This window comes from Oryctolagus cuniculus, chromosome 3, assembly GCF_051225735.1.
Source record: "Oryctolagus cuniculus isolate XC-2025 breed Fujian yellow rabbit chromosome 3, ASM5122573v1, whole genome shotgun sequence".
Taxonomy (NCBI): Eukaryota; Metazoa; Chordata; class Mammalia; order Lagomorpha; family Leporidae; genus Oryctolagus; species Oryctolagus cuniculus.
In genome coordinates, this window is record NC_142869.1 from 92,899,724 (window position 1) to 92,927,091 (window position 27,368).

General features: G+C 40.3%; 1 protein-coding gene across 38 annotated transcripts in view; it reads right to left on the reverse strand.

Moving 5' to 3' along the window:
• LYPD6B (LY6/PLAUR domain containing 6B) overlaps positions 1-27,368 on the reverse strand; it is a 238,395-nt gene that overhangs the window by 6,234 nt on the left and 204,793 nt on the right. For 37 of the 38 annotated variants that reach the window (XM_051848716.3, XM_008258571.5, XM_017342840.4 and 34 more), the window contains 2 exons: positions 8,936-9,087; positions 5,198-5,296 (listed from right to left, as the gene is read on the reverse strand). The exons of the other annotated variant lie outside the window; for it this stretch is intronic. In XM_051848716.3, coding sequence (XP_051704676.3) covers positions 5,198-5,296; positions 8,936-9,083 — 247 coding nt within the window. In that variant the 5' untranslated portion in view covers positions 9,084-9,087. The remainder of the gene's footprint in view (positions 1-5,197; positions 5,297-8,935; positions 9,088-27,368) is intronic. 38 annotated transcript variants of the gene reach the window in all.

Genomic DNA, 27,368 nt, shown 5'->3' on the forward strand with positions numbered 1-27,368 from the left:
AACCTCCCTAGCTTTAAACTCTGTTATCCTCCATCATACTTAATGATGAAATCCAAATTCCTTATGAGAAATGCAAGATTCTGCATTCCCTGGTTCTTGTCTCCTCTGATCCTTTCTCCATCTCCCACTAAGCCTCAGCTATCAAGTAGGAAGTCAAGCCTACTCTTGTCCTTTGAAGCCTTTGCACTTACTGTCCTCTCTTCCTGGCATGCTCTGCCGATAGATTTCCACATGGCTGGCTTATTTTTGTCATTCAAGTGTTACTTTATCTATCTATCTATCTATCTATCTACCTACCTACCTACCTATTACCTATCTATTTATTTATTTGGCAAACACAAGTATCCCATCTGATGAATCACTTTCCAAATGTCCACAACATCTGGGGTTGGACCAGGCTAAAGCCAAAAGTCAGGAATGCAATTCAGGTGTTTGAATGGCAGGAACCCAATTACCAGTCATGACTGCTGCCTCCCAGGGTCTACTTTAGCAGGAAGATATACCCAGGAGCCAAATCCAGAGCCAGGTGTTGAACATAGGTACTCCAATGTAGGGCACAGGAATCCTAACCAGCATCATAACAACTAGGCTAACTATTCTCCCCAGATCTTAGTTTTAATATATACCTCTCAGAGATTTCATTTACAACCTAATCAAAGGCATCCATTCAGGCAATAAATATTTACCAAGTACCTAATCTGGGTCGGGCACTGGATTAGGCATTGGGGGTACAGCATGGAATTACATAGACTAAAAAGAGATTCAAATGTTTGCTGAATGAATGAATATACATCCTAAGCATCAGTCTCAAAAGTACAGAAGACTTCTCTGCATTAAGCCAGCAAGTATGACTTTTTTAGAGGTATTATTAAGCATTTATAAAATTCTTGGAATGCTTAGTCACCATTGTAGTCTATCTGTCCTCTCTGGAAAATATCGTTTAAGAAATTCTTCTTGAAGGTGCACATAGCTGCAAATAGAGGCTGTGCCACCAGGTTCCAAGTTCTCTCAGTACACAGTCATGCATTACATACCAATGTTTGGTGAACAATAAACTACATATACAATGGTGGTCGCATAAGATTATAAGGGAGCTGAAAAGTTCTCATTACCTAGTGAACATATAGGTAAAGAAGAGACCAGAGGAAAAGAAACTATAATAGATAGAGAGAAAAAAAAGGATCCCCAAGAAAACTCAGATATGGGTTTAGCAGAAGAATTGCATACCTAAACTAGCTCCTTAAAAAGTTTGAAATCAGCTCTTTTATTTGCCAATTTAATTTCCTTTGAGTAAATTCCAAAGAGTGGGAAGGCTGGGTTCTATGCGAAGGTTATATTCAGGTTTCTGAGGAATCTCCAGACTGACTTCCATAGTGGCTTAACCAGTTTACATTCCCACCAACTGGGTTAGTGTCCCTTTTTCCCCACATCCTCGCCAGCATCTGTTGTTGGTAGATTTCTGAATGTGAGCCATTCTAACCTGGGTGAGGTGAAACCTCATTGTAGTTTTGATTTGCATTTCCCTGATGGCTAGTGATCCTGAACGCTTTTTCATGTGTCTGTTGGCCATTTGGATTTCTTCTTCTGAAAAATGTCTATTGAGGTCCTTGGCCCATCTCTTAAGTGGGCTGTTTGTTTTGTTGTTGTGGAGTTTCTTGATCTCTTTGTAGATTCTGGTTATCAACCCTTTATCTGTTGCATAGTTTGCAAATATTTATTCCCATTCTGTTGGTTGCCTCTTCATTTTCCTGACTGTTTCTTCTGCAGTACAGAAACTTCTCAATTTGATGTAATCCCAATTGTTAATTTTGGCTTTGACTGCCTGTGCCTCTGGGGTCTTTTCCAAGAAGTCTTTGACTGTGCCTATATCTTTCAGGGTTTCTCCGATGTTCTCTAATAATTTGATGGTGTCAGGTCATAGATTTAGATCTTTAACCCATGTTGAGTGGATTACTCAGAAACCTGAATATAGCCCTACCACATGACCCAGCCATCCCGCTCCTTGGGATTTACCCAAAGGAAATTAAATTGGCAAATAAAGAAGCTGTGTGCACATTAATGTTTATTGCAGCTCAATTCACAATAGCTAAGACCTGGAACCAACCCAAATGCCCATCAACAGTAGACTGGATAAAGAAATTATGGGACATGTACTCTATAGAATACTATACAGCAGTCAAAAACAATGAAATCCAGTCATTTGCAACAAGATGGAGGAATCTGGAAAACATCATGCTGAGTGAAATAAGCCAGTGCCAAAGGGACAAATATCATATGTTCTTCCTGATCGGTGACAACTAACTGAGCACCAAAAAGGAAACCTGTTGAAGTGAAATGGACGCTATGAGAAACAGTGACTCAATCAGCCCTTGTCCTGACTGTCGATGAACAACTTAATACTTTATCCCTTTTAGTATTTTTTTGTTCTACTTAATACTATTGGTTGAACTCTTTAATTAACACACAATTATTCTTAGATGTTCAAATTTAATTGAAAAGTGATCCCTGTTAAATATAAGAGTGGGAATAAGAAAGGGAGGAGATGCACAGTTTGGCACATGCTCAATTGGACTTGCCCCAAACAGTAGAGTTAGAAACGTGCCAGGGGATTCCAATCAATCCCATCAAGGTGGCATGTACCAATGCCATCTCACTAGTCAAAATGATCAGCTTCAGTTCACAATTGATCATAATGATAGGATTAAGAGTCAAAGGGATCACATAAACATGACTAGTGTCTGCTAATACTAACTGATAGAATTAAAAAGGGAGAGAATGATCCAACATGGGAATCAGGATACCCAGCAGACCCATAGAATGGCAGATGTCCTAAACAGCACTCTGGCCTCAGAATCAGCCCTTAAGGCACTTGGATCTGGCTGAAGAGAACATGAGAGTATTTTAGGCACGGAAAGCCAAGACACTCTGGCAAAACAAAAACAAAAACAAACAAACAAACAAACAAAACCACCTAAATGAAAGATCTCTGCAAGTGAGATCCCAGCAGAAAGAACAAGCCATCAAAGAAGGAGGTACCTTTCTCTGAAGGGAGGAGAGAACTTCCACTTTCACTATGACCTTGTCTGAATAAGATCGGAGTTGGCGAACTCAGCCTTGGCAACTCATGACAAGAGCCTAGGGTGATTACTGACGCCATAAACAAGAGTGTCAATTGTTAAATCAACAACAGGAGTCACTGTGCACTTACTCCCCATGTAGGATTTCTGTCCTTAATGTGTTGTTCAATGTAAATTAATGCTATAACTAGTACTCAAAGAGTACTTTACACTTTGTATTTCTGTGTGGGTGCAAACTGTTGAAATCTTTACTTAGTATATACTAAATTGATCTTCTGTATATAAAGAGAATTGAAAATGAATCTTGATGTGAATGGAATAGGAGAGGGAGCAGGAGATGGGAGAGTTGTGGGAGGGAGGGAAGTTATGGGGGAAAAAGTCACTGTAATCCAAAAGTTGTACTTTGGAAATTATTTTTTTTAACTTTTATTTAATAAACATAAAAGAGAAATGAGAAGACAAAAAAAAGTTTGAAATCATGGACCCCAGCATCAAAACGTTTTTACTAATAGAGAGGAATGCTGTTGGTGCATTATCTGCTTAAAAGAAAATCCAGGATGAAAAAAGAAGTAAACCAAGAAAAGTACCAAGGACATGCTTCAAAAAAGAGTGACTTCTCCTCAAGAAATCATTTAGTCAGGTCCTTCAGGAAGTGTTCAGAAGCAGGTGTTATTATCAGAGGGATAACAGCTCCATGTGTGGTATTGCTCTAAAGACCCTCCCATGGAACTAGATGCAGAAGTGGAGAGAGTGATGGGGATGATTTTGACCCTCTGTAGGCCTAGCTTAAATTGTGTTTATATCTTAGATTTTTGTTTAAAAAAAGCTTAAAATACACAATATAAAATTTAAAAAATAAGAAAAAACATATAGTATCGCTCCCCCATTCGCAGAGGAACGACACAGGACCCTGCGCTGTTCTTCTGTCTGCTCGGCCCTCCCCGGGTTTGCTGCTGGTTCTTCCCGGGTTGGCTACCGTCCCTTCCACCTCCGTGGAAGGGCGGTTCCCCCTGCCACTTTCCCCACTTCCGCGGGGGAGCGGCACACCGCCGGCCAGCTCTCTCGGGGGCTGCTCAGATGTTATCCGGATGTTCCCCTTAGATGTTCCTGGTGCATGTTGTCTCTCTCCTCCTTTATAGTCCTCTTCCACCAATCCCAACTCTGCTACCCACACGCCGAGCACACTGCTCTCCTCCAATCAGGAGCAGGATCAGCTCCTGCAGCTCAGTCAAATTGGCGAGAGGCAGCTGTGTAGAAGTTGTTTACTCCTCTCCCAGCGCCATATTGTGGGAGAGCAGATGCATAGAATAAGTCTTAATTCCAGTAACTTAGTCTAGTCCGAGTTGCTCCCCACAATATAGCATAAGGATATAAAGAAAAATATTTTGTATGACTGTACAGTATGCTTATATTTTAAGTTAAATATTACAAGTCAAAAAGTTTAAAAAGTTATATTTACAATACAGAAATATTGTCAGCTGAGATTAATTCATTAATTGATGACAATAACTGTTTTTATAAAGTTAGCCTACGTGTAGAGTATTTATAAAGTCAGTAGCGATGTTCAGTAATATCCTAGGCCTTCACATACACTCTCCATTCACTCACTCACTCACTCACCCACAGCAACTTCCAGTCTTGCAAACTGTATTCATGGTAAGTGTCCTATACAAGAGTGCCATTTTTTATCTTTCACGTTGTATTTTTACTGCACCTTTTCCATGTTTACATAAACAAATACTTACCATATTTTAGAGTTGCCAACAGTGTTCAGCACAATAACAGCTGTGCAGGTGAGCAGTCCAGAAGTCAAAGACTGTACCACATGGTCTAAATGTGTAGTAGGCTACATCATCTAGGTTTGTATTAGTACAGGTTATAATGGTCGTGCAACAAAAATATTGTTTAATGATGCATTTCTTAAGATGCATGTCCATGGTTAAGTGACACATCAGTGTAATCTGATGTCAGATATTCCCTTGGAAGAAATCTCTGAGTCCTGTAGAACATCAACAGCCTATTGGCATGCTAGTCCATTACATAATATGTCTCTGTTCTGCACAAGTCAAGACAGACTTAGATCACATGAAATTAGAAGTCTTCAAGCTTAGCACACTTACTTTGTGGACACCATTTGTCTTCTGCCCATCTATTGCAGTTATAATTATCTCCTGCATTTTCACAGGTAAAACACTTGAAGCTGTTTGGAAACGGTGTAGCTTTAGAGAAAAATGCAAAGTAGAAAAGGAAGTTTAAAAGAGACAAAAATTTCAAACATCAAATATGGTACAAAATTAAGAACATAAACTAGGTGAACTTACGAACCACTGGCTTTAGAATTTCTGTTTCTAGAGAGCTAAACCTTCCCATCAAGCTTTTGGGCACTTCTTTTATTCCCTTGCCTTTAAGTAGTTTTTCTATGAATTTTCATGATGACACAATGAAAATGATTCCACAAGCCACTTTGAAAAATTAGGCATTATTTTACTACAAATTGGGGATAAGCAAGGGTTGAAAGGATGGACAAGGGTGTCAGAGGTATTGGAACCCATAATTTGATCTGTATGTCATCTCCAAAAATAACTAAGGTCAGGATTAACCTGAGTTTGAATTCTGTCTTTACCACTAATTTGTGTGTGATTTTTAACTTCTAAGATAAAACAGTATTTCTAATAATGATGCAGATGTCCCCAACTCGCAGAGGTATAGTGATGGGAAATTGTGAGTAAAATAACTAATGGAGTCCCTGGCACATCAAATCATGCTGGTTCCCACCCCCATGCACTTCCATTGCAGCTACATTTAACATTTAACAAGTAATCCCCTCTAATGTACACCAATGATCACAACATTAAATCTGGACCAGGAATTAACATTTAATACAAGTAGAAAAATGACAGTAATTATTAAGCCCAAAAACTCAGGCCAGAGTATCATAGAAAAGAAAAATTCTGGATTGCTGGCAGCACAGCCTGGATTGAGAGCAACTTGTATGTTTCTTTTTATCTTTTCTTTTTCTTTCTTTTTTTTTTTTGACTTCTATCTTGTTATTTTAATGGGCAAGAAGAAAAAATAAAATACTTTGACATATCTGTAAAGACTAGGTTATAGGGCTCTACGTAAACCTCCCAATTTATGGGAGTGAAACAGACAAACATGACAGTGAAATTCAAACCATGTTAGCACAAAACCAGAAGCTGGGGTGCAAATGAGGAAATAGGGGGTATGTCAGATACAAGGCATGATATGTATTAACTGCATAAATGAGGAAAATATCAACAACTGAGATTCAGAGGGCATGAAACTAAATATCATTGAATATATTTCAGTTTTTCCTATGCAGAGAAGTACACTAGTTAGGTAAGTTTATAAAATGACTTCATTAATCAGTTTGAAAATATTGAGTCAGTGCTGCCAGGTTAACAGTTAAAAAGTCTAAATTGGCACAACATTTTTGACTGAGTAATTCTAATTCCAGGAAATCTATACTAAGATCATTATCCAACCGAAAAAAAATGAATTGTAAAAGCTTTTCAATGAAATGTTGTTTAACTTGCATATGAGTTTTTTCTTTTTAAAATTTTATTTATTATCTGAGAGGTACAGAAAAATAGTTTCCATTACCAGCTCACTCCTCAAATGTCACAATGGTCACAATGGTCAAAGGTCAGGGGTCGGCCAGGTCTCACCCTCAGCTGTGTATCAAGAAAATTTTACGAAGAAGAAGGTGGGGATGGGGCCGGCGCAGTGCACAGTGGGTTAAAGCCCTGGTCTGCAGTGCCAGCATCCCATATGGGCACTAACTCTGGTCCTGGACGCTCTATTTCCCATCCAGCTCTCAGCTATGGCCTGGGGAAGCAGTAGAAGGTGGCTCAACTCCTTGGACCCCTGCACCCGCGTGGAAGACTCTGAGGAAGCTCCTGACTCCTGGCTTCAGATCGGCACAGCTCGGGCCATTGTGGCCAACTGGGGAGTGAACCAGCAGATGGAAGACCTTTCTCTGTCTCTGTCTCTACCTCTCTCTGTAACTCTGTCTTTCAAATAAATAAAATAAATCATTTTTTTAAAAAAAGAAGTGAAGGTGGGAGGAAGAAGAGAAGAGCTATTCCCTCTTTCAGTCTCCCATCTACTGAACCTCTGGAGAAGATATTTGGGGAAATGTAGTGTGTTTTGTTTTTTGGGTTGTTTTGTTTTGTTTTTGTTGTTGTTTTGTTTTGTTTTTTTTGACAGGCAGAGTGGACAGTGAGAGAGAGAGACAGAGAGAAAGGTCTTCCTTTGCCGTTGGTTCACCCTCCAATGGCCGCTGTGGCCGGCGCACTGTGGCTGGCGCACTGCGCTGATCCAATGGCAGGAGCCAGGAGCCAGGTGCTTCTCCTGGTCTCCCATGGGGTGCAGGGCCCAAGCACTTGGGCCATCCTCCACTGCACTCCCTGGCCATAGTAGAGAGCTGGCCTGGAAGAGGGGCAACCGGGACAGAATCCGGTGCCCCGACCAGGACTAGAACCCGGTGTGCCAGCGCCGCAAGGAGGAGGATTAGCCTAGTGAGCCGCGGCGCCAGCCAGAAATGTAGTTTTAAAACCTTTTTTCGGCCAGCACCGTGGCTCACTAGGCTAATCCTCCACCTGCAGTGCTGGCACCCCGGTTCTAGTCCCGGTTGGGGTGTCAGATTCTGTCCCGGTTACTTCTCTTCCAGTCCAGCTCTCTGCTGTGGTCTGGGAGTGCAGTGGAGGATGGCCCAGGTCCTTGGGCCTGCACCTGCATGGGAGACCAGGAGGAAGCACCTGGCTCCTGGCTTCGAATTGGCACAGTGTGCTGGCTGCAATGCACCGGCCTTAGTGGCCACTTGGGGGATGAACCAATGGAAAAAGGAAGACCTTTATCTCTCTCTCTCTCTCACTGTCTAACTCTGCCTGTCAAAAAAAAAAAAAAAACTTTTTTCATGATTCTTATACTATTTCACCTGTGGGAACTACAGGCATTCACAAGCATACCAAATAACTTTTTACTTATAAGAATCTCTTTCTAATAAAGCATATGAGAGAAGTTTTACTTGTCTGAAAACAAAGAAGGGGTTATGATAAATGCATATAAACACATGAAGATATTTTAAAGAATGTGTGGACAAACAGAATTAAAAGGTAAATTTCTTTTGGTGCAAAACAAATTGAAATCCATTCATACAAGGAGTCTCTTAAAAGTTCATGGAAATGCAGATTATGAAAAATCTATATGCATGAATTTCAAAAATTTTTGTACCAAAATAACTTATCTTTCTAATTCTGCTTGTCCATGACATTTTGAAGTACTCAAAATGTATATAAATTGTGCTAATATATATTATCTTGTAGACAATATTCATTAATATTTGTCTGTTTCTAAACTATTAGTGACAAAGTAGAGTTTTATATAACTTTTGGTAATGATGATTATACATAATAATCATGAAAATCCAGGTAATATTTCTCTCCACATTAAAGATAATCATCTGTTTTCAAAGATATCAATGCCCATTGGAAAGACTGAGTGTATCATTTAATGTAGAAAACTCCTACAGCTGATGCCCTTCTTTGACAAAGAGATCAACGAAGATCACTGAAGATCCTCTGTTGAAGCCATGATTAGCAGTAGTGCTCAAAAGAGTTTTCTTTAAAACAAGAACTCCTTTAAAACTTTACCAGGAAACCAAAAAGATTTCTTTCTCCAGACCTATACCCACAGAGGTAATAAACACTGTCGGTTTTATTCTTGGCATAAACCAAACATTCTAGAAAAAGGCAAAGCTACAATAAACAGGAAAGGGACGTTCAGATGGACACCTGGTCCCACAGCCATGAAGGAGGATGGCAGGCACTACTTACGGTCAACAGGAGGCCTCACATTATAGAAGTTGATGTTCTTGGCAAACACCCCATGTTCTGAGAAGGTAAAGACCTGGACAACAGCTACAGCCAGAGCGTGGCACAGGAGCAGCATCCTGACCTTGTGTCCTGAACAGGCCAAACCCATATATCTACAAGAAAAAGACAGTCTGCTACAGTTTATTTGTTTTATACATCAGCACCATTATGTTTTGCTTCTCTTTGGAAAGCTCAATTATTCAAATAGATTCAACTACCATTGTGCAGGACAAGCACCTGTAAGCAAATTGCATTCGTTTTACTCAGATGAAAGTTAAGTAATTACTGCTTTTGCACTAGCCAGAGAGATTTAGCAGGACGGCAAGTGGCCTTTCATGTTCAGGAAGAACAAGTAGCCAGTACTGCCCTGGCTGCACCTCCCTCAATTTCTCTGTGCTGGGGTGAGCTGGTTGACATCATATTGAATCACTTATCTCTTAAACCAATGGTGGTTCCACATCATGCATGATCACCTGGCCCACCTATCTGTCAAATCCACTCCCTATTAAACACTTATGTTTGATAAATTTTGCAAGTATGTCAAGATGTGGAAGAAACAATAAAAGTGGGTCAGTGTGCAAACAATGAATCTGAGAAACAAAATTTCTGCTGGACCCCAGAGCACATAAACACTGAGAAGAGAAACAAAAGCCTCTGTGAGGGGCTAGCATTGTCGGTAAAGCCACTGCCTGCAACATCAGAATCCCAAATGGGCATCAGCTCCTATCCTGGCTGCCCTACTTCCAATCCAGCTCCCTGCTAATGGCCTGAGAAAAGCAGCAGAAGTTGGGCCAAGTACCCGGACGCCTGCCACACATGTGGGAGACCCAGAGGAGGCTCATGGATTCGGTCTGGCCCAGGGCTGGCCATTGCAGACATTTAGGGAGTGAGCCAGTCTATGGAAGATCTCCTTCTCTATGTCTCTCCCTCTCTCTCTGTAACTCTGGCTTTCAAATAAATATAAAATCTTTTTTTAAAAAAAGAATCACTGTGAAATGCCAGCCCCACTTGCTCCTGGCATAATGGATGCAAAGAGAATATGGTAGGAGATTCTAGAAGAAACAGAATACAGGTTGTTTGAAAAAGCTGAAAATCATATACAGGATAACTTGAAAAAGTTCATGGAAAATGGAATTAAAGACAAGTTTATTTTGGTGCAAAGAATTTTGAAATCCATCCGTAGTTTTTTCATAATATTCATCTACATGAACTTTATGAAGGCTCCTTGTATGCATGGATTGCAAATGTTTTTGCACCAATAAAACCCTTTATATTTTTTAAAAGATTAATTTAATTTATTTGAAAGACAGAGTTACAGAGAGAGGTAGAGACAGAGAGAGAGGTCTTCCATCCACTGGTTCACTCCCCAGATGGCCACAACGGCCAGAGCTGTGCTGATCCAACGCCAGGAGCTTCTTCCGGGTCTCCTATGTGGGTGCAGGGGCCCAAGCACTTGGGCCATCTTCTACTGCCCTCCTTGGCCACAGCAGAGAGCTGGATTGGAAGAGGAGCAGCAGGGACTAGAACGAGCGCCCATATAGGATGTCGGCACTTCAGGCCAGGGCATTAACCCGCTGCGCCACAGCGCTGGCCCCCAAACCCTTAATTTTTAATTAGATTCTCCATAAACTTTTTGAACCACTCTCATAATGTTGGTCCTGCTCTACAAATAATGCTCACTGTTTTCATAGACTTAAAGTGGGCAGGACTTTACCAATTGGGGCAAGTCAGCCCGAGCATGCCCCAAATTATACATCTCTTCCCTCTCTTATTCCCACTCTTATGTTTAACAGGGATCACATTTCAGTTAATTTTCAACACTTAAGAATAACTGTGTGATAATTACAGAATTAAACCAGTCATATTAAGTAGAACAGACAAAAAAAAATACTATGAGGGATAATGTATTAAGTTGTCCATAAGCAGTCAGGGCTATGCTGATCAAGTCACCATTTCTCATAGTGTCCATTTCACTTCAGGAGGTTTCCTTTTTGGTGTTCAGTCAGTTGTCACCGATCAGGGAGAACATATGGTATTTGTCCCTTTGGGACTGGCTTACTTCACTCAGCATGATGTGTTCCAGATTCCTCCATTTTGTTGCAAATGACTGGATTTCGTTGTTTCTTACTGCGGTATAGTATTCTAAAGAATACATATCCCATAATTTCTTTATCCAGTCTACCATTGATGGGCATTTAGGTTGGTTCCAGGTCTTGGCTATTGTGAATTGTGCTGCAATAAACATTAGGGTGCAGACCGCTTTTTTGTTTATCAATTTAAACTCCTTTGGGTAAATTCCAAGGAGTGGGATGGCTGGGTCGAACGGTAGGGTTATATTCAGGTTTCTGAGGAATCTCCAGACTGATTTCCATAGTGGCTTGACCAGTTTGCATTCCCACCAACAGTGGGTTAGTGTCCCTTTTTCCCCACATCCTCGCCAGCATCTGTTGTTGGTAGATTTCTGTATGTGAGCCATTCTAACCGGGGTGAGGTGAAACCTCATTGTGGTTTTGATTTGCATTTCCCTGATTGCTAGTGACCTTGAACATTTTTTCATGTGCCTGTTGGCCATTTGGATTTAGTAGAGTTGGAAACATACCAGGGGATTCCAATTCAATTCCATCAAGGTGGCATGTGCCAATGCCATCTCACTATTCCAAGTGATCAATTTCAGTTCACAATTGATCATAATGAAAGGACTAAGAGTCAAAGGGAGCACATAAACAAGTCTAGTATCTGCTAACACTAACCGATAGAATAAATAAAGGGGAGAGTGATCCAACATGGGAAGTGAGATACTCAGCAGACTCATAGAATGGCGGATGTCCTAAATAGCACTCTGGCCTCAGAATCAGCCCTAAAGGCACTCGGATCTGGCTGAAAAGCCCATGAGAGTATTTCAGGCATGGAAAGCCAAGACACTCTGGCAAAAAGATCTCTGTGAGTGAGATTCCAGTGGAAAGAACAGGTCTTCAAAGAGGGAGGTGCCTTTCTCTGAAGGGAGGAGAGAACCTCCACTTTGACTATGACCTTGTCTAAACAAGATAAGAGTCGGAGAACTCAAAGGGCTTCCATAGCCTTGGAAACTCATGACTGGTGCATAGGGAGATTGCTGATGCCATAAACAGGAGTGTCAATTGGTAAAGTCAACAACAGGAGTCACTGTGCACTTACTCCTCATGTAGGATCTCTGTCCTTAATGTGCTGTACACTGAGGCTTAATGCTATAACGAGTACTCAAACAGTATATTTCACTTTGTGTTTCTATGGGGGTGCAAACGATTGAAATCTTTACTTAATGTACACTAAACTGATCTTCTGTAAAAAAAAAAAAAATTATCAATTCCCAACTTGACTCTCACTGGGATTAAACATGACAATAGGTCTGAAAAAAAAATAAAGTGGGCAGGACTGAAAAGCAACGAAACAACAGATAAAGAGTGTGGAGTAAAAGAGCATCTTAAGCCTTAGAGATTCTACTTTCCAGAAACAGACCTGGTAGTAGGAAAATCTACATCAGCACTAACAGGTTCTTTGACAAGGAAGAGATGTGAGCAGCAGAAAGTGTATGTAACAGAGTCCAGAGATTTTGGTTCAAGAACTGGTGCTGTTTAATAGATGCCTGATCTTCAGCAAGTTTTTTAACCTCCATTAACCTCAATTTCCTCTACTGTAAAGTGGCTTAATAACACTCACAGCACCCACTAACTTGGGTAATTGTGAGCACCAGATACAGGCTCAGATAGGATCACATAAGAGTGTATACATAAAAGTGCTTATAATAAAATTTTGGTGAAAATGCTGCAGTATTATAGTTCAGTAATATTTGATGAACTCATTTTATTTTGCTGAATCAATTGATCTCTGTAGGATTTTTTTTTTTAATTTGATCCCTGAAGGTAAGGCAGTCTTTCATAGAGGGACAATGTGTTTGAAGCTAATGTAACAATGTGTGAGTTCTAGGATTTTGCTTTCCCCACTGTGAATACATGGGTTTTGCATGTGTGACTAATAACTATGGAGATGGAACTGAATATTAGATAAATGTACCCACAACATTACATGATCCTTATAAACTGCTTTTTTCAATGATGGGGCTGAGTCTCTAAGGAAGCACTCAGATTGAAGGGAAAAAGCAAACAAACAGAAATCTAGTGAGTATGTTTCAAAAACAATAGTGCTAAACTTATACATTCTATTTCAGTTCAGTACAAAATCAGATCTAGTGAGGTAAAAAATACACATAATTCTTTCCTTGTTCACTTGGGAAGCCAAATCACTTCAGAAGCCAAAATTGACTTTTCAACTACCAGATTTCCAAACTCTATTCTTAATACTCTTTCTTTAGAGAACTAGATGCAACTTCTACCTCCCCATTCATTCCTCTAAGTTGCTGTGTTTCACAGTCATTATAAATCTGTCACCACATAATAGATCTCTCTTCTACACAGTGTAGATGGTTTGAGTGGAAGAGCCTACTCCTGCTTTCAGAAACCCCGGATTGAGTGTGTCAATAGCACTGCACAAATATTCTTATATGGAAATGAATGATGCCTAAATAATATCTATGTCAGCAATATACTGGTCCATATTCAAATCCCTTTTATTCCACTAAGCAGTCATAGGACCTTTGACAAGTTGCTGAAACTCCTCATGCTGCAGCTTCCCCATCTGTAGGACAAGCATGAAAACAGCACTTAGCCCAGGGCTTTGAAGTGAGAATAGAATGATACAACGCATACAGGACACTCAGCTGAGTGCTGGACACATGGTTAAAGCTACATTTATCGAGCATATTCCATTTGATTGTAAATAACATTGGTCCAAATACATGCTTTCAAACCTTCTATTTGTGAAGCTTGATGCCAGTTCCTTAACTTCCCTGTAACACAATTTTTACATCCATAAAACGAGAGTAATAATAATTTTTAATTCATAGGGCTATGGGAATTAAATTAATGCATGTAAAGCACTTGGACTATCTAACTGGCTGGGTGCCCAGAATTTTGCTAATTCTTACTAGAGAATCATTCACTATTATGAAATATTTCGCAGTTCAGAATCACAAGTTTAAATCCCTGGTTTTCCTCATGTACTATCAGTGTGTGACAAAAGCCCATTCATTCATTCAATAGACCATAATTGACATGCGGTATGTAGCAGATGCTATCACTGACTCCCACACAAGGGCTTTTCTCTCGTGCAAATTACATTTCAGAGGAAAAAGGTGGGCAATATACATGGAAAAATATAATGCCAGTCCTAAATTCCATGAAGGAAATACAAGGAGGTATGTGGAGTGAGTAGGAGGTGATGCATATGTATACTGTGGCTCTAGTGTATCTGAGAAGGTGTCATTTGAACAGTAAATTGAAGGATGCCAGGAAATCAAAGGAAAAGCCACCAAAGATCTAAGCTGAAAAGGCTCTTGCTTCCTAAGGGGTCTCCAAAGGTAGTTAGAGCAGTTGGAACTGCAGAGAGGAGGACCTTAGCCAGGCACTCACTGGGGCCAGATTACACATGGGCTTACAGACCAGGGTAAAGATTTTGGATCTAGCAAAGTGAAAAAGTTGTTTAATTTTACATTACCTAAATATGAAAAAAAACACCAGGTATGCCCTGCCTCATTCTTAGTTTTATTTCTAGCTCCTAGAATAAAGTAATGGAAATGACAGTGAATATAGGGGGCTATGGAATTCAGATATGCCTCAAATGTCCCTCTGAATGGATAAGCGAATGGAAGACAACTTGAAAAACTGAATCAGCGGGCCAGCGCCACGGCTCAACAGGCTAATCCTCCGCCTAGTGGCGCTGGCACACCGGGTTCTAGTCCCGGTCGGGGTGCCGGATTCTGTCCCGGTTGTCCCTCTTCAGGCCAGCTCTCTGCTGTGGCCAGGGAGTGCAGTGGAGGATGGCCCAAGTGCTTGGGCCCTGCACCCCATGGGAGACCTCAGCGCGCTGGCCGCGGCGGCCATTGGAAGGTGAACCAACAGCAAAGGAAGACCTTTCTCTCTCACTATCCACTCTGCCTGTAAAAAAAAAAAAAAAAAAAAAACAAAAAAAAAACAAAAAAAAAACAAAACTGAACCAGCAACAAACTGGGGATGAGACTTCTTTTTTGGTTTCTCCATCCCTCAAAACTGTAGGACTACAGTATCATTGTCACTGCACAATTGAGAAAATTGAGGTTCAGAGGCAATATGAGCAAAGATCCTGGCTCACTGCTCAGATCATAGTACCACCCCCTCCCCAATAAACAATTTCTAAATAGCACATCTGGCCAGATAAACTTGAAAACTAGTGAGAAGATAACCAGGAGAATATTGCTTCCATTTGGACAACATGTATTTTCATTTTAAGTTTAAAATAGCATATCTTTATTTTATCAGAATTCTCCAAAATTGCAAAGATTTTACCTGACAAATGAGGAAAGCACCAAATAAAAATATCTCCTGTTTCCAGAGCATGCTTTATAATCTATTACCATATACTGCTTCTCCCCAGAGCCTGTATCTATCTATATCTAGTGTGTGCATTTCTGTTAACATGACTATTTTATTTTTCACAACCAAAAGACATTAGGATAATGAAAAAAGCAAATGACTGACTATCCTATCTGAGAGTTGTTTTACATTTGGAATCATTTCACGGAGACTCTGAACTAAAAATTATCTGCTGAGACTTTGCTGACTAGGCTTTCATTGCTGCAGAACAAGGTTACAGTAGAGCTTCTATTTTACTCCAGATGGGAAAAAATCTTTCATGTGAGTTAGACTAAACCATTCAGGTCATTTTCTCCAAGGCCATCACATAGAGCAGTGTTACTTTCTCATATGGGAGGAGGAGTGACCCATAAGCTGCTTAAGGTTATTTGCAAAATCAGATGTCTAGACATATTTTCCCTGTGGGTAGAGTATTTCAAAGGAATGTGAAACTCACAATAGTGGTTAAGAATGGCTGCTTGCTGATGCAGGACACAGTTCCTAATGGTTCAACTTCTGGTGGCTTAGACACTAATGTTGACACTAAGGCTTATGGTCCCAGCTCCTCATATTCAAGCGTAGCTCAAGACATCGTCCCCATTCAGTGCTTATTATCTTTATTCATCTTTCCCAGATTGCAGAAATCCCTCACCTGTTGTGCTGGGTCTTCATTCTGTTTTATGAATCCTGTTTTGGAAATACATTAGCACCTGCTCCAGAGGGAAGGCCGTGGAAGCCGTGGGGTTCTTGTCTTCACACAACAAAGAGTTCAGGTATGAGACAGAGAGCAGAGTGATGAGGCTTTACTGGGGATAGGGCATCTGTCAGAATGCAAGGGACAGACAGAGTGCGCAGAGTCGCTCAGCGAGAGCGAGGTTTCATGGGTGAATGGAGAGAATACACCTGGGCAGGCCATGGGGGCAGCTCAGCAGAGAGGCAGAAGGCGGAGTGTGCAGTCTTGCTTGGACTCCTTAGGTTTTTAAGGGAGTCTGTTTACCCACCTCCCCCTCTCCTCCAGGACAAAGGATGGAGAGTCCTGGCAGAGGGGTTTGTTGGGTGAAAATTAGCAAATTCCTCCCCACATTTGCTTTTTGCTTTTTGGATTAGAACCAGCACCTTTATTAGTGAATAAGGCAAGGGTTGTGGGCAATAAGGAGTCAGGCAGGCTACCCAAAGAAGGCAAAGAAACAACTGATTCAAATGGAGATTTGAAAAAGAAGAGACTGAATAGAGGTGGTAAACACTGGCATTTCTTGCACAATTGCTAAAAATGAGTCAGCAAGCACACAGCCAACTTCAACTGCCAACAAGAGAAATGAAATAGATAATTTAAGGGAGGGAGCTCCACTAAGTCCAGCAGGCCTATCAACACTCACATTCACACCCTCCTGCAAGCACCACTTATCTGCAGTAAGATAATGTAATGACAATCTTTAATAGGCCTGCTTTCCCTTGTAAAAAGAATATAGGCAGAGTGGAAATTCATAGAGAATGAATGGAACAGAAGAAAATTCTCCTATCAGTTAGGCACATTTGCCAGAAAGGCATCCACACCAAGGGCTGTGCTACTTGCTCCTGGCTATTAGGCCAGGTTGCCAAGGGGAAGTATTCTGGTTCCCATTAAATTTAGGAAGAGTGCTTGTGGAATTTAAGTTGAACCTGCATCCTAGCTCTCATGTTAGTGGGGAAACTGTGGTTTCCCTTCCCTGCTTTCCATGTGCATTGAGAGATCAGTTCCTACCTTCTCCTACATACTCTGTATTTCTGAGACACGGAGTGTCTCTTGTTCCTCTCAAGCTTAAATATGAATTCTTTTTATTTTAATATATGTTCAATCTAGCATTCTGTGTGCCTAAAGCAGAAAACAAGAAAAAAATTTAGCTTTTGACCCACAGATCATTTTCATCTGAAAATATAAAGTCTCTATGGAGCCCCATAGACTTTATTCTTAGATAGACAGTACAGAGACAAAATAGAAAACAGTAACCACAACTCAGCCTTCATCACTGCTTGTCGAAATCTTGTCAGTGGCATTGATATTAGAATTTGGCCCCCTAAAATATATACGATATGTGTCCCTTTAAAGTTCTCCAAAAGTGTCATCTGGGGTGCCACATATGTTATTGGAATTTGGGGTGCCATATGATATCACCGTATGCTTATTAATAAGTTCCCAATATTAATAAGTGTTACAGAAATCTTAGGTGTTTTCTTTCAAACTCTCATCCCCTTCCTTTCACTTCTTTAGATGCCATTAGCAGGGGAATGAAGATCAGATCAAGAGATAGAATTATCTGTCCATAATAGCTGGACAGAATCTGGTAAACAGTATTGAGTTCTACACATTAATTTTGAAAAATTATTTATTTGTTTACTTATTTATATCAAGGAAATAGAATGCTCTCATCTACTGGTCTACTCTCCAAATCCCTACAACAGTTGGGACTAGGCCATTCCGAACCCAGGCACTGTGAACTCAGTCTAGGTCTCCTACAAGCACAATTACTTGAGCCATCATCACTGCCTTAGCAGTGCATTAGCAGGAAGCTGGAATCAGGAGCCAAAGATGGGCATCAAACCCAGGCGCTCCAGTATGGGATGCAGGCATGTCAACAGGAATCTTAACTACTAGGCCAAAAGTCTGCCCTGTGCATTAATTTTTCAAGAGTTACTCAGAAGTTCTCTCTTTAGTCACCAAGAAGAAAGCTGGAATAAGTGACTGCCAAGGTCCCTTCCACTACACTATGGTTTTTTCCTAATTTTATTTATTTACATGAAGAGAGCAGATTTCCTATATTTCATATATACAGCTTTAAGAACATACTTCCTACCCTACCTTTCCTCACTCCCACCCTCCCTCCTTCTTCCTTACTTTTCTCAATGACATACTTTCAATTTACTTTATAAGAACAAGCTTAATCTTCTACTAATTAAAGAATTCAACAAGTAGTATGTAGAAAAACCACTGTTCCTCAGGAGTATAGACAAGAGATATAAATAATAATCAAATATAAAAATGCTGATTTCACCTAATACACTGTTGGTGAGAATGTAAACTAGTACAACCATTATGGAAGACAATATGGAGACAGAAATCTGAAAATAGATATACTATATGACAGCCATTCCACTCCTTGGAATTTACCCAAAGGAAATGAAATCAGCATATGAAAGTGTTATCTGTACTTCTGTGTTTACAGTAGCTCAATTCATAATAAGCCAGTCCCAAAAAGACAAATATCATATATTTTCTCTAATTTGTGGTAACTAGTATATAGAGAACAAAAGTACATAATACATATTCCATGATGTTTATGGAAAGAGATTAGCAAAGAATTCCTGTGATGACAGAAAGTATCATAAATATAATACAGTGTTTCCATAATCTTTCAGATCCCTACTGCAAAGCTTTAAAGAAAATATCACTATGTTCTTGAATATGTATATATGAAATATGTGAAATTTATATATGTATATATTTTTTACTTATTTGACAGGTAGAGTTAGACAGTGAGAGAGAGAGAGACAGTGAGAAAGGTCTTCCTTTCGCTGGTTCACCCACAAATGGCTGCTACGGCCGGCGCTGTGCCGATCCGAAGCCAGGAGCCAGGTGCTTCCTCCTGGTCTCCCATGTGGGTGCAGGCGCCCAAGCACTTGGGCCATCCTCCACTGCCTTCCCGGGACACAGCAGAGAACTGGACTCGAAGAGGAGCAGACGGGACTAGGACCCAGTGCCCACATGGGATGTCGGCACTGCAGGCAGAGGATTAGCCAAGTGAGCCACGGCACTGCCCTGAGATTTATATATCTTTAATAAAATTTTTAAAAATCTTATCAAAGACATGATCAAAAACTCACAAAAATGATTATTTCATTTCTAAGCATAAAGCTGTTCATTTTACAATGCCAAACACATAAGTTTAAAAAATCTTATCAAAGACATGATCAAAAACTCACAAAAATGATTATTTCATTTCTAAGCATAAAGCTGTTCATTTTACAATGCCAAACACATAAGTTTTTCCCTACCACATGCAACCCAATCAAAGGTAATGCCAAAAACAGCTCTGCTGTTAAAATAATCTCATTATGCAAATCTATTTTAAATCTAATCATGAATTAATACAAGGCTGATAAGTGTGTAATTTGATAGAGAAATTGTCTAATCAATTTTAAAAACATCTTTCTAAACGTGATTCACATTTTAAGAAAAAGCTAAAAGACACTTCAAAGTAATAGTTTTTAGCTGCATTTTTTGGCAGATATAATTTCACATCATTTTTTAAAAGGCTTTCATGCCACCAAAGAGCAAGATGGTAAGAAGTACACATACACAGGACTTAAAAAGCTTGGACATTCAGAAATTAGAACCCGGGCCCTCATTAGAAAGAATCAAGATTGATTTGTCATACTGTATGGATCTATTTGGACAAATGGTAGGAAACTAATTAAAAGGTGTTGATCAAATTTGAGAATATCCTTCATGTAGGTGGAATAATTTTTACCTCATTTGTTCCATCAGTGATAGGAGGCTTATGCCAAATGCCTTGGGCATGATGGCTCTCTTTAAAATACTAAGGAAAACCACACTAGATAAGAGGACAGTCAAGACTGCAAGCTCTTCTGGGAACAGCTCCCCTGCTGTGCACTGTGTTTTGCTCTGCACTTCCTAGAAGCCAAGGGAGACACATTGTGACTTGGAAAAAAACTCTTCCAGACACTGCATTCTGAAATTCAGGAGTCCTCTGGGTCATCACAAAGATGGCAACAAATAACATATGGCTGATGCCTGACATTCGTTTGCAGGAGCTCCATTTGGTCAATTCTTAAAGAAATCCAAGGACATATATTGAAAAATAATTTGACATAGTAACTTCTGCTATCAGGTAGGCAAATGAAGATTTTTAAAAAATTTTCTATTAGAAAGGGTATCTTTGAATTTGAGAGAAAGATCTAGTTAGACAGAAGTTCTGCAAGAGCACGGTAGGCACACACAGGTGTCTGGAGGTATTGATGCACAACCAGTGGCAGAACTACAGAGACACAAACTGAGCGGCACTCGGGCTGGGCATGAACACACTGCTTTTATGTTCCATAGCCTCGCTTGCTTTACTGATTGCATTTCTTTTAATAACCAATCAAATCTCTCATAATAGAAGCTGAGGCTGGACTGTCCGCCAATTGGCAAAGGGTCCATTACTCTACAATTGTTGAGCAGAGGAATGCGGCATGCCTAGGAGTCACCCTGTAATTCAAGGCACACATAATTTAGGTGGAGAAATTTAGTATTCAGCGTTACTCAGGAAGGTGATAACTAGTATTTTGTACTCCACTTAGTCTTAGCTGACATAGAAAAAAATGACCACTAAAACTAGACAAATTGGTGGTTCATTTCAACTTCTCTGCATGTAATCGAATATAACAGAGTGTGCCAGTACAGTGATCTTTGGTGATAAGTTCATTTGGATATGTGTGTGTCTACATACATATATGTACATAATGTGTTCAGGCACAAATACATCCATATTGAATGAATTAACTGCCTGAGCACTGCATATGCCAGGTTGTAAAAGGGTCCCTAGAACTCTGTTTCAGAGACTGTATTGCCAATCATCTCATCCACATGGTTCCTTTCAGTTGGGATGCAGATTTGTTACTATATATTTGTCCCGTTTCTTTCTTTGTCCTAGAGATTTATGTCACTAGCCTTTGTTTCTGGAGCCCCTACTAGCTCAACTTTATTCTAATTTTGTGTCTAAAAATACACTACACAAGAACATATTTATAGATATGATTTTGAAACAGGAGAGCATTTAAAAATGAGCAATAACTGCATGCTATGGCAAAAGAATATCATGCTGACTTCTGCATAGTCACAAAGTCCAGAACAAATTATTCAAAGAACTCTCCAGAAGTTGACAAGCTTATAAAAGCAACCCTAATAAAAAATTTCTGCATTCTGCATATATAACAAAGTTACAGCAGATCACTTGCTCTATAAATTGTCACTATTACCACTTAGAGCAGAAGGAAATAAACATATATAAAGATATATATGGCATCATTTCATATTCCCAGAGGAGACTGAAAAATTGTGTGCATTAAATAGTGTTTTAATTGCAACATGAAAAACTATATTTAATGGTTCACGATCCCACAAGGGTAGAGTCAAGTGTACATGCTGCCTTGTAATAGGAGGAGGAAAATAGCTTTCGGAGGCACTCAGGCCTGAGTGCAAATTCCAGCTCTGTCACTTCCTGCTCTACAACCTCTAGTTGATTACTCAGTTGTTCTGAGATACAGTCTTCCTAGAAGTCAAATAAAGATGTCAGGATTTTGTAGAGGGCTACAGAGCAAATTAACGAATGGTACATTTCTACATTTCCATGTAGCTCCACCAATTACCATTCTGGCCAGCATCATGAAGATCATGCAATATCTGACAGGGCCTAAGATTGAAACTCAATATATATAAGAAAATGTACACTGAGATAAATATGAGAGAAGGGTGTAGAATTCCTCTGAAGACCGATTGTAAGAAAGCTCCTTGGGACCTACATGGGAACACTATTTAGGGGTCTCTAGAGCACTTCCTTTATCAGTTATCTGAAAAGCCTGCATTTTTGGCCTATCATCATCACCAGCATGCAATAGTTTACTGCTTTAAAAAGCAGTAGGCTCTGTGTTCTCTTGTGGATCATTGTTTCACTGCTCCAAGTATGCATCATACTCCCAGCCTGTGAAGGCTCAGTTAAGATATTTCTCATTCACAACCCCTTTCCATATCTACTTCAACCCATGAGGTACTCTGTAGCCTGGAAAAGGCATGGAGGTTGTTTGTGGACATAAGAATGTCATTTTTGCTTAGCACTGGGTTGGGCAGATCAAGTGCTACTTCATGTCTAGAAAACAGATGAAGGTCTCTAAGTGATTGCAGACCTTATATGCTTTGCCAATTAAAAGCAAAAATATTTTTCATCTCTTCTAGTAACAGAATTTCAATTCCCATTTTGATTATGCATTCAGGTGAAGAACTATTTAAGTTTTTTAACTATCTTTTACTATTCTTTCAAGTTACCAATGTGGAAATTGTGAGAACTCCACTAAAACTGTGCCCCACAGGAGCCTGGTGCATTGGTGTGTGGTTGAACACATACTATGTGAGCCCCACATACAATGCAACCAAGCTATCCCATCCAAGTGAAACAAAGTCAACTCTGCATGGCTCTCCCCTTTGCCCCTCTAGACTCACCATCCATCCTTCCTTACCCTGTTTTGTGCGGGGAAGCCAAGCTACAAAGACCACTTACATTGTTCCCTTTCTGCTGGCTTCTGGTGTGGCTTGGCAAGTAGCAGGTACTCAGATGGAACAGAACGAAGACAGTGAGACTGGGCATCTCCTCTTCTGACTCTCTTTCTCTGTCAAATTGTCATCATGTCCCACTGCTATCAGCCTCTAGACTTACTCTCCATGTTTAGGGCTAGGATCCAGTGTGAATGACTGTTCTCTGTGTCTAACTCTAGAGTGCAGTGCTATCCCCAAATCTAGCCCTCTGTATAGTAAACAACCCCTTATGAACTCCCTCAGGTAATACAAGTGTGATGATACCTTCTGATCCCTGCCATCACCCTGGTTGAGCCTTGAATCCAGTCTCAAAACACCTGGAAAAGAGACTGGTGTTCTCTTCATGGACTTGGCTTGTTGTTGCTGCAGAGCTACTATAGGAACAGCTGCAGTGAATAAACAGTGGCCTCCTTACAAGCAAATGCAAGAACAATCGCTATGATCTCTTAGGTTACAGGAAACCAATGATTAGATTTAGGCCACACATCACCCAGGGTAAGAAGAACGGCTCTAGTTAGAAAAGAGAACATCAATGAGCACCATTCTAGAAGATAAATCTGGCTGAACAATATTTTATAATCTCAGGTAAATACAGCCCCATCCAAATTTTGCATTTCAGCTTCTACTATCACTGAAATACATCATTATAGAAATACGGAGAGGGGATTCCAAAATGGAAGATTAGGGAATAATGTGCTGCACTAGGTTAGGAACGAACAGAAAAAAAAGTGTAGGAAGTGCACTCTCAGGCAAGAATTGGAGAGAAAAGTACACTGGAAATCCTACAAGAGGAAGAGGAACACCGTGGATCTGTGTGCAGGGTGCAGATGCATAGCACAAACACAATCACAAGCACAAGTCCAGCAGCCAAGAGGCGGAATGGGAGGCAGTTTGGAGACGGAGGTGAGCCTGGACTGCAGCAACCTGTGGCGGTATAGCCAGAGGGAGAGCGTGGCATAAGTCTAGACCAGAGCTATGGGGGCTAGAGGGTGCCTGCGGACCAAGTGGAAGTAGAGGGGGCACATTTACCACACAATAGTCCTCACTGCCCAGCTGAGAAAGTGAGGACACCATTTTGGGTTAGGGCAGGAGCTGAAAAAAACTGTGTGTGTGCTAAGCAACTGGCTGAGACAGGACGCTGTCTTCTCGGGAGTACTGGCGGTAGTGGTGGGGAGACAGCAACATTAGGCCAGTGGCTCTTGCATACGCATGTGATCCAGTGCTTCTAGTGAAGGGAACAATGCGTGGTCCCCACTGACTTAGAGCCTGGCTAGGAGGCAGCTGGGCAACCAATGTAGGATAGTAAGATGCATGCAGGCTCCCAGGAACAAGCCAGTTAGGTGGAGCTATCTTGGGGAACATCTGCCACTCTACTGGATAGGGCAGAGAGAAACATGTGCACCGAGTGACTGTGGGCGCCTTGTGTACTAAGACCATGGGGACTCAGTGGTTACATGAGAAAGTGCAGGGTATAGTGGGCATTTCTGGGCAATCACTGGGCGCAGCTCTACATGCTCAGAGCTCCTTGGTTGCCTACAGCAGATCACTGCAGTGGGAACTATGCTCACAGTGAAGACTGTGCAGATAATTTGTATGGTTCATAACTGGTGTGGAACACACTAGGGTCTAACACCTTAGCATTGAGATCTACCACACCCAAATTGGGTGTTGCCCTGGATAATGTCCCACCCTCAAGCACTGACCAGAGCTCACTGGCCACACCCACCACATACCTCTTGGTATTCACTGAAAGTAAAGACATTCCATTAAGATACAAAGAGATAACTCAAAGATAAATGCCATCAGAGGGCAAAAAAGAAAAAATCAAGTTCACAAATACCAAAAAACAAGTACAGAAATTCAAGAAACAAGAATAAGGAAGACACCATGACCCTCTCAAAGAAACACAACATTTCAATATTAAAATGTGAAGATGAAGAGATTGAGGAAATGCTGGAAATGGAATTCAAAAAATTAATCACAGGATTATTCAAAAGCAATCAGAAGCAAATGCACTAGCTAAAGAAATATATACATGACATGAATGAAAAATTTTCCCATGAAATTGAGATTTTAAAAGAGAAATGAAAATGAAATATTAGACAAGACTAGTGTCTGCTAATACTAACTGATAGAATTAGAAAGGGAGAGAACGATCCAACATGGGAAGTGGGATACACAGCAGACCCATAGAATGGCAGATGTCCTAAACAGCACTCTGGCCTCAGAATCAGCCCTTAAGGCATTTGGATCTGGCTAAAAAGCCCATGAGAGTATTATAGGCATGGAAAGCCAAGACACTCTGGAAAAAAAAAAAAAAAAAAAAAAACACCTAAATGAAAGATCTCTGCAAGTGAGAGCCCAGTAGAAAGAACCGGCCATCAAAGAAGGAGGTACCTTTCTCTGAAGGGAGGAGAGAACTTCCACTTTGACTATGACCTTGTCTAAATAAGATCAAAGTCGGTGAACTCAAAAGGCTTCCATAGCCTTGGCAACTCATAACTAGAGCCTAGGGTGATTACTTACACCTTAAACAAGAGTGTCAATTTTTAAGTCAACAACATGAGTCACTGTGCACTTACTCCTCAGGTAGGATCTCTGTCCTTAATGTGTTGTTCATGTGAATTAATGTTATAACTAGTACTGAAAGAGTATTTTACACTTTATGTTCTGTGTGGGTGCAAACTGATGAAATCTTTACTTAATATATACTAAATTGATCTTCTGTATGTAAAGATAATTGAAAATTAATCTTGACGTGAATGGAATGGGAGAGGGAGCAGGAGATGGGAGGGTTGTGGGTGGGAGGGAAGTTATGGGGGGAGGGAAAAGCCATTGTAATGCATAAACTGTACTTTGGAAATTTATATTTACTAAATAAAAGTTAAAAAAAGAAATGAAGAATTCAATAGATCAAATAAAAAATGCACTAGAAAGCCTTAACAGCAGATTTGGTGAGGCAGAAGAAAGAATAGCTGAACCAGAAGACAAATCTTTGGAAATCTTACAGTCAGACCAAAGGAGGAAAAAAAAAAAAGAAATAGAAAACTTAAAAACAGTGTTGGAGATTTATGGGACACTATCAAATGACCCAACATATGGATCACAAGAGTTCCTGAAGGAGTGGAAATAGAGAATGGACTAGAAGGGCCCATTTATTGAGATAATTACAGAAAGCTTCCCCAATTTGGAGAAAGAAAAGAACCCCAAGTAGAGGAAGTACATAGAACTCCTAACAGATGTAACCAGAAAAGATCTTCTTTAATAAACTTCTAGAAGTTTTAGCCAGAGCCATTAGGCAAGAAAAAGATATCAAAAGGATACATATTAGAAAGGAGGAAATCAAACTATCCCTGTTTGGAGATGACATGATCCTATAAATATGGGATCCAAAAGACTCCATGAAGAGATGATTGGAACTCATAAAAGAGTTTGGTAAAGTAGCAGGATATAAAATCAACACAGAATAATCAATAGCCTTTGTATATACAATGTCATGGCTGATAAAGTACTGTAAAGATCAGTCCCATTCACAAAGCTCAAAAAAAGCATTAAATACTTTGGAATCAATTTAACCGAGGGTCTGGTTTCCGTAGTGTAGTGGTTATCACGTTCGCCTCACACGCGAAAGGTCCCTGGTTCAATTTAACCGAGGATGTCAAAGATCTCTATGATGAAAATTAAATAGCACTAAAGAAATAGAAGACAATAAAACATGAAAAAATCTTCCATATTGGAAGAGTCAACATCATCAAAATATCCATATTATCAAAAGCAATTTACAGATTCAATGTGATCCTAATCACCATCATACCAATAACATTTTTCTCAGATCTAGAACAAATGATCCTAAAATTCATATGGAAACACAGGAGACTCTGAATAGCTAAAGCCACCTTATATAACAAAAACAAAGCCAGAGCATCACAACACCTGATATCAAGGCATACTACAGGCCCCAGTGCTGTGGCACAGTGGATTAAAGCCCTAGCCTGAAGCAACAGCATCCCATATGGGTGCCAGTTTGAGACCCGGCTGCTCCACTTCTGATCCAGCTCTCTGCTATGGCCTGGGAAAGCAGTAGAAGATGGCCCAAGTCCTTGGGCCCCTGCAGCTCCGGCTGTTGTGGCCAATTGGAGAGTGACCACCAGATGGAAGATCCCTCCCTCCCTCCCTCTCTCTCCCTCTGCCTCTCCTCTCTCTGTGTAACTCTTTCAAATAAATAAATAAATCTTAAAAAAAAAAAGAAGACATACTGCAGATCAATTATAATCAAAACAGCCTGGTACTGGCACAAAAACAGACTTCTAGACCAATGGAGCACAATAGAAACTCCGGAGATCAATCCATGCATCTACAACCAACTATATTTGACAAAGGAACTAAAATCAATCCCTGGAAAAACAACAGTCTCTTTAACAAATTTTCTGGGAAAACTGGATCTCCACATGCATAAATATAAAACTAGATCCATTCTTATACCTTATACAACAGTCCACTCAAAATGGATCAAAGACCTAAATCTATGACCTGATACCCTCAAATTACTAGAGAATACTGGGAAAAC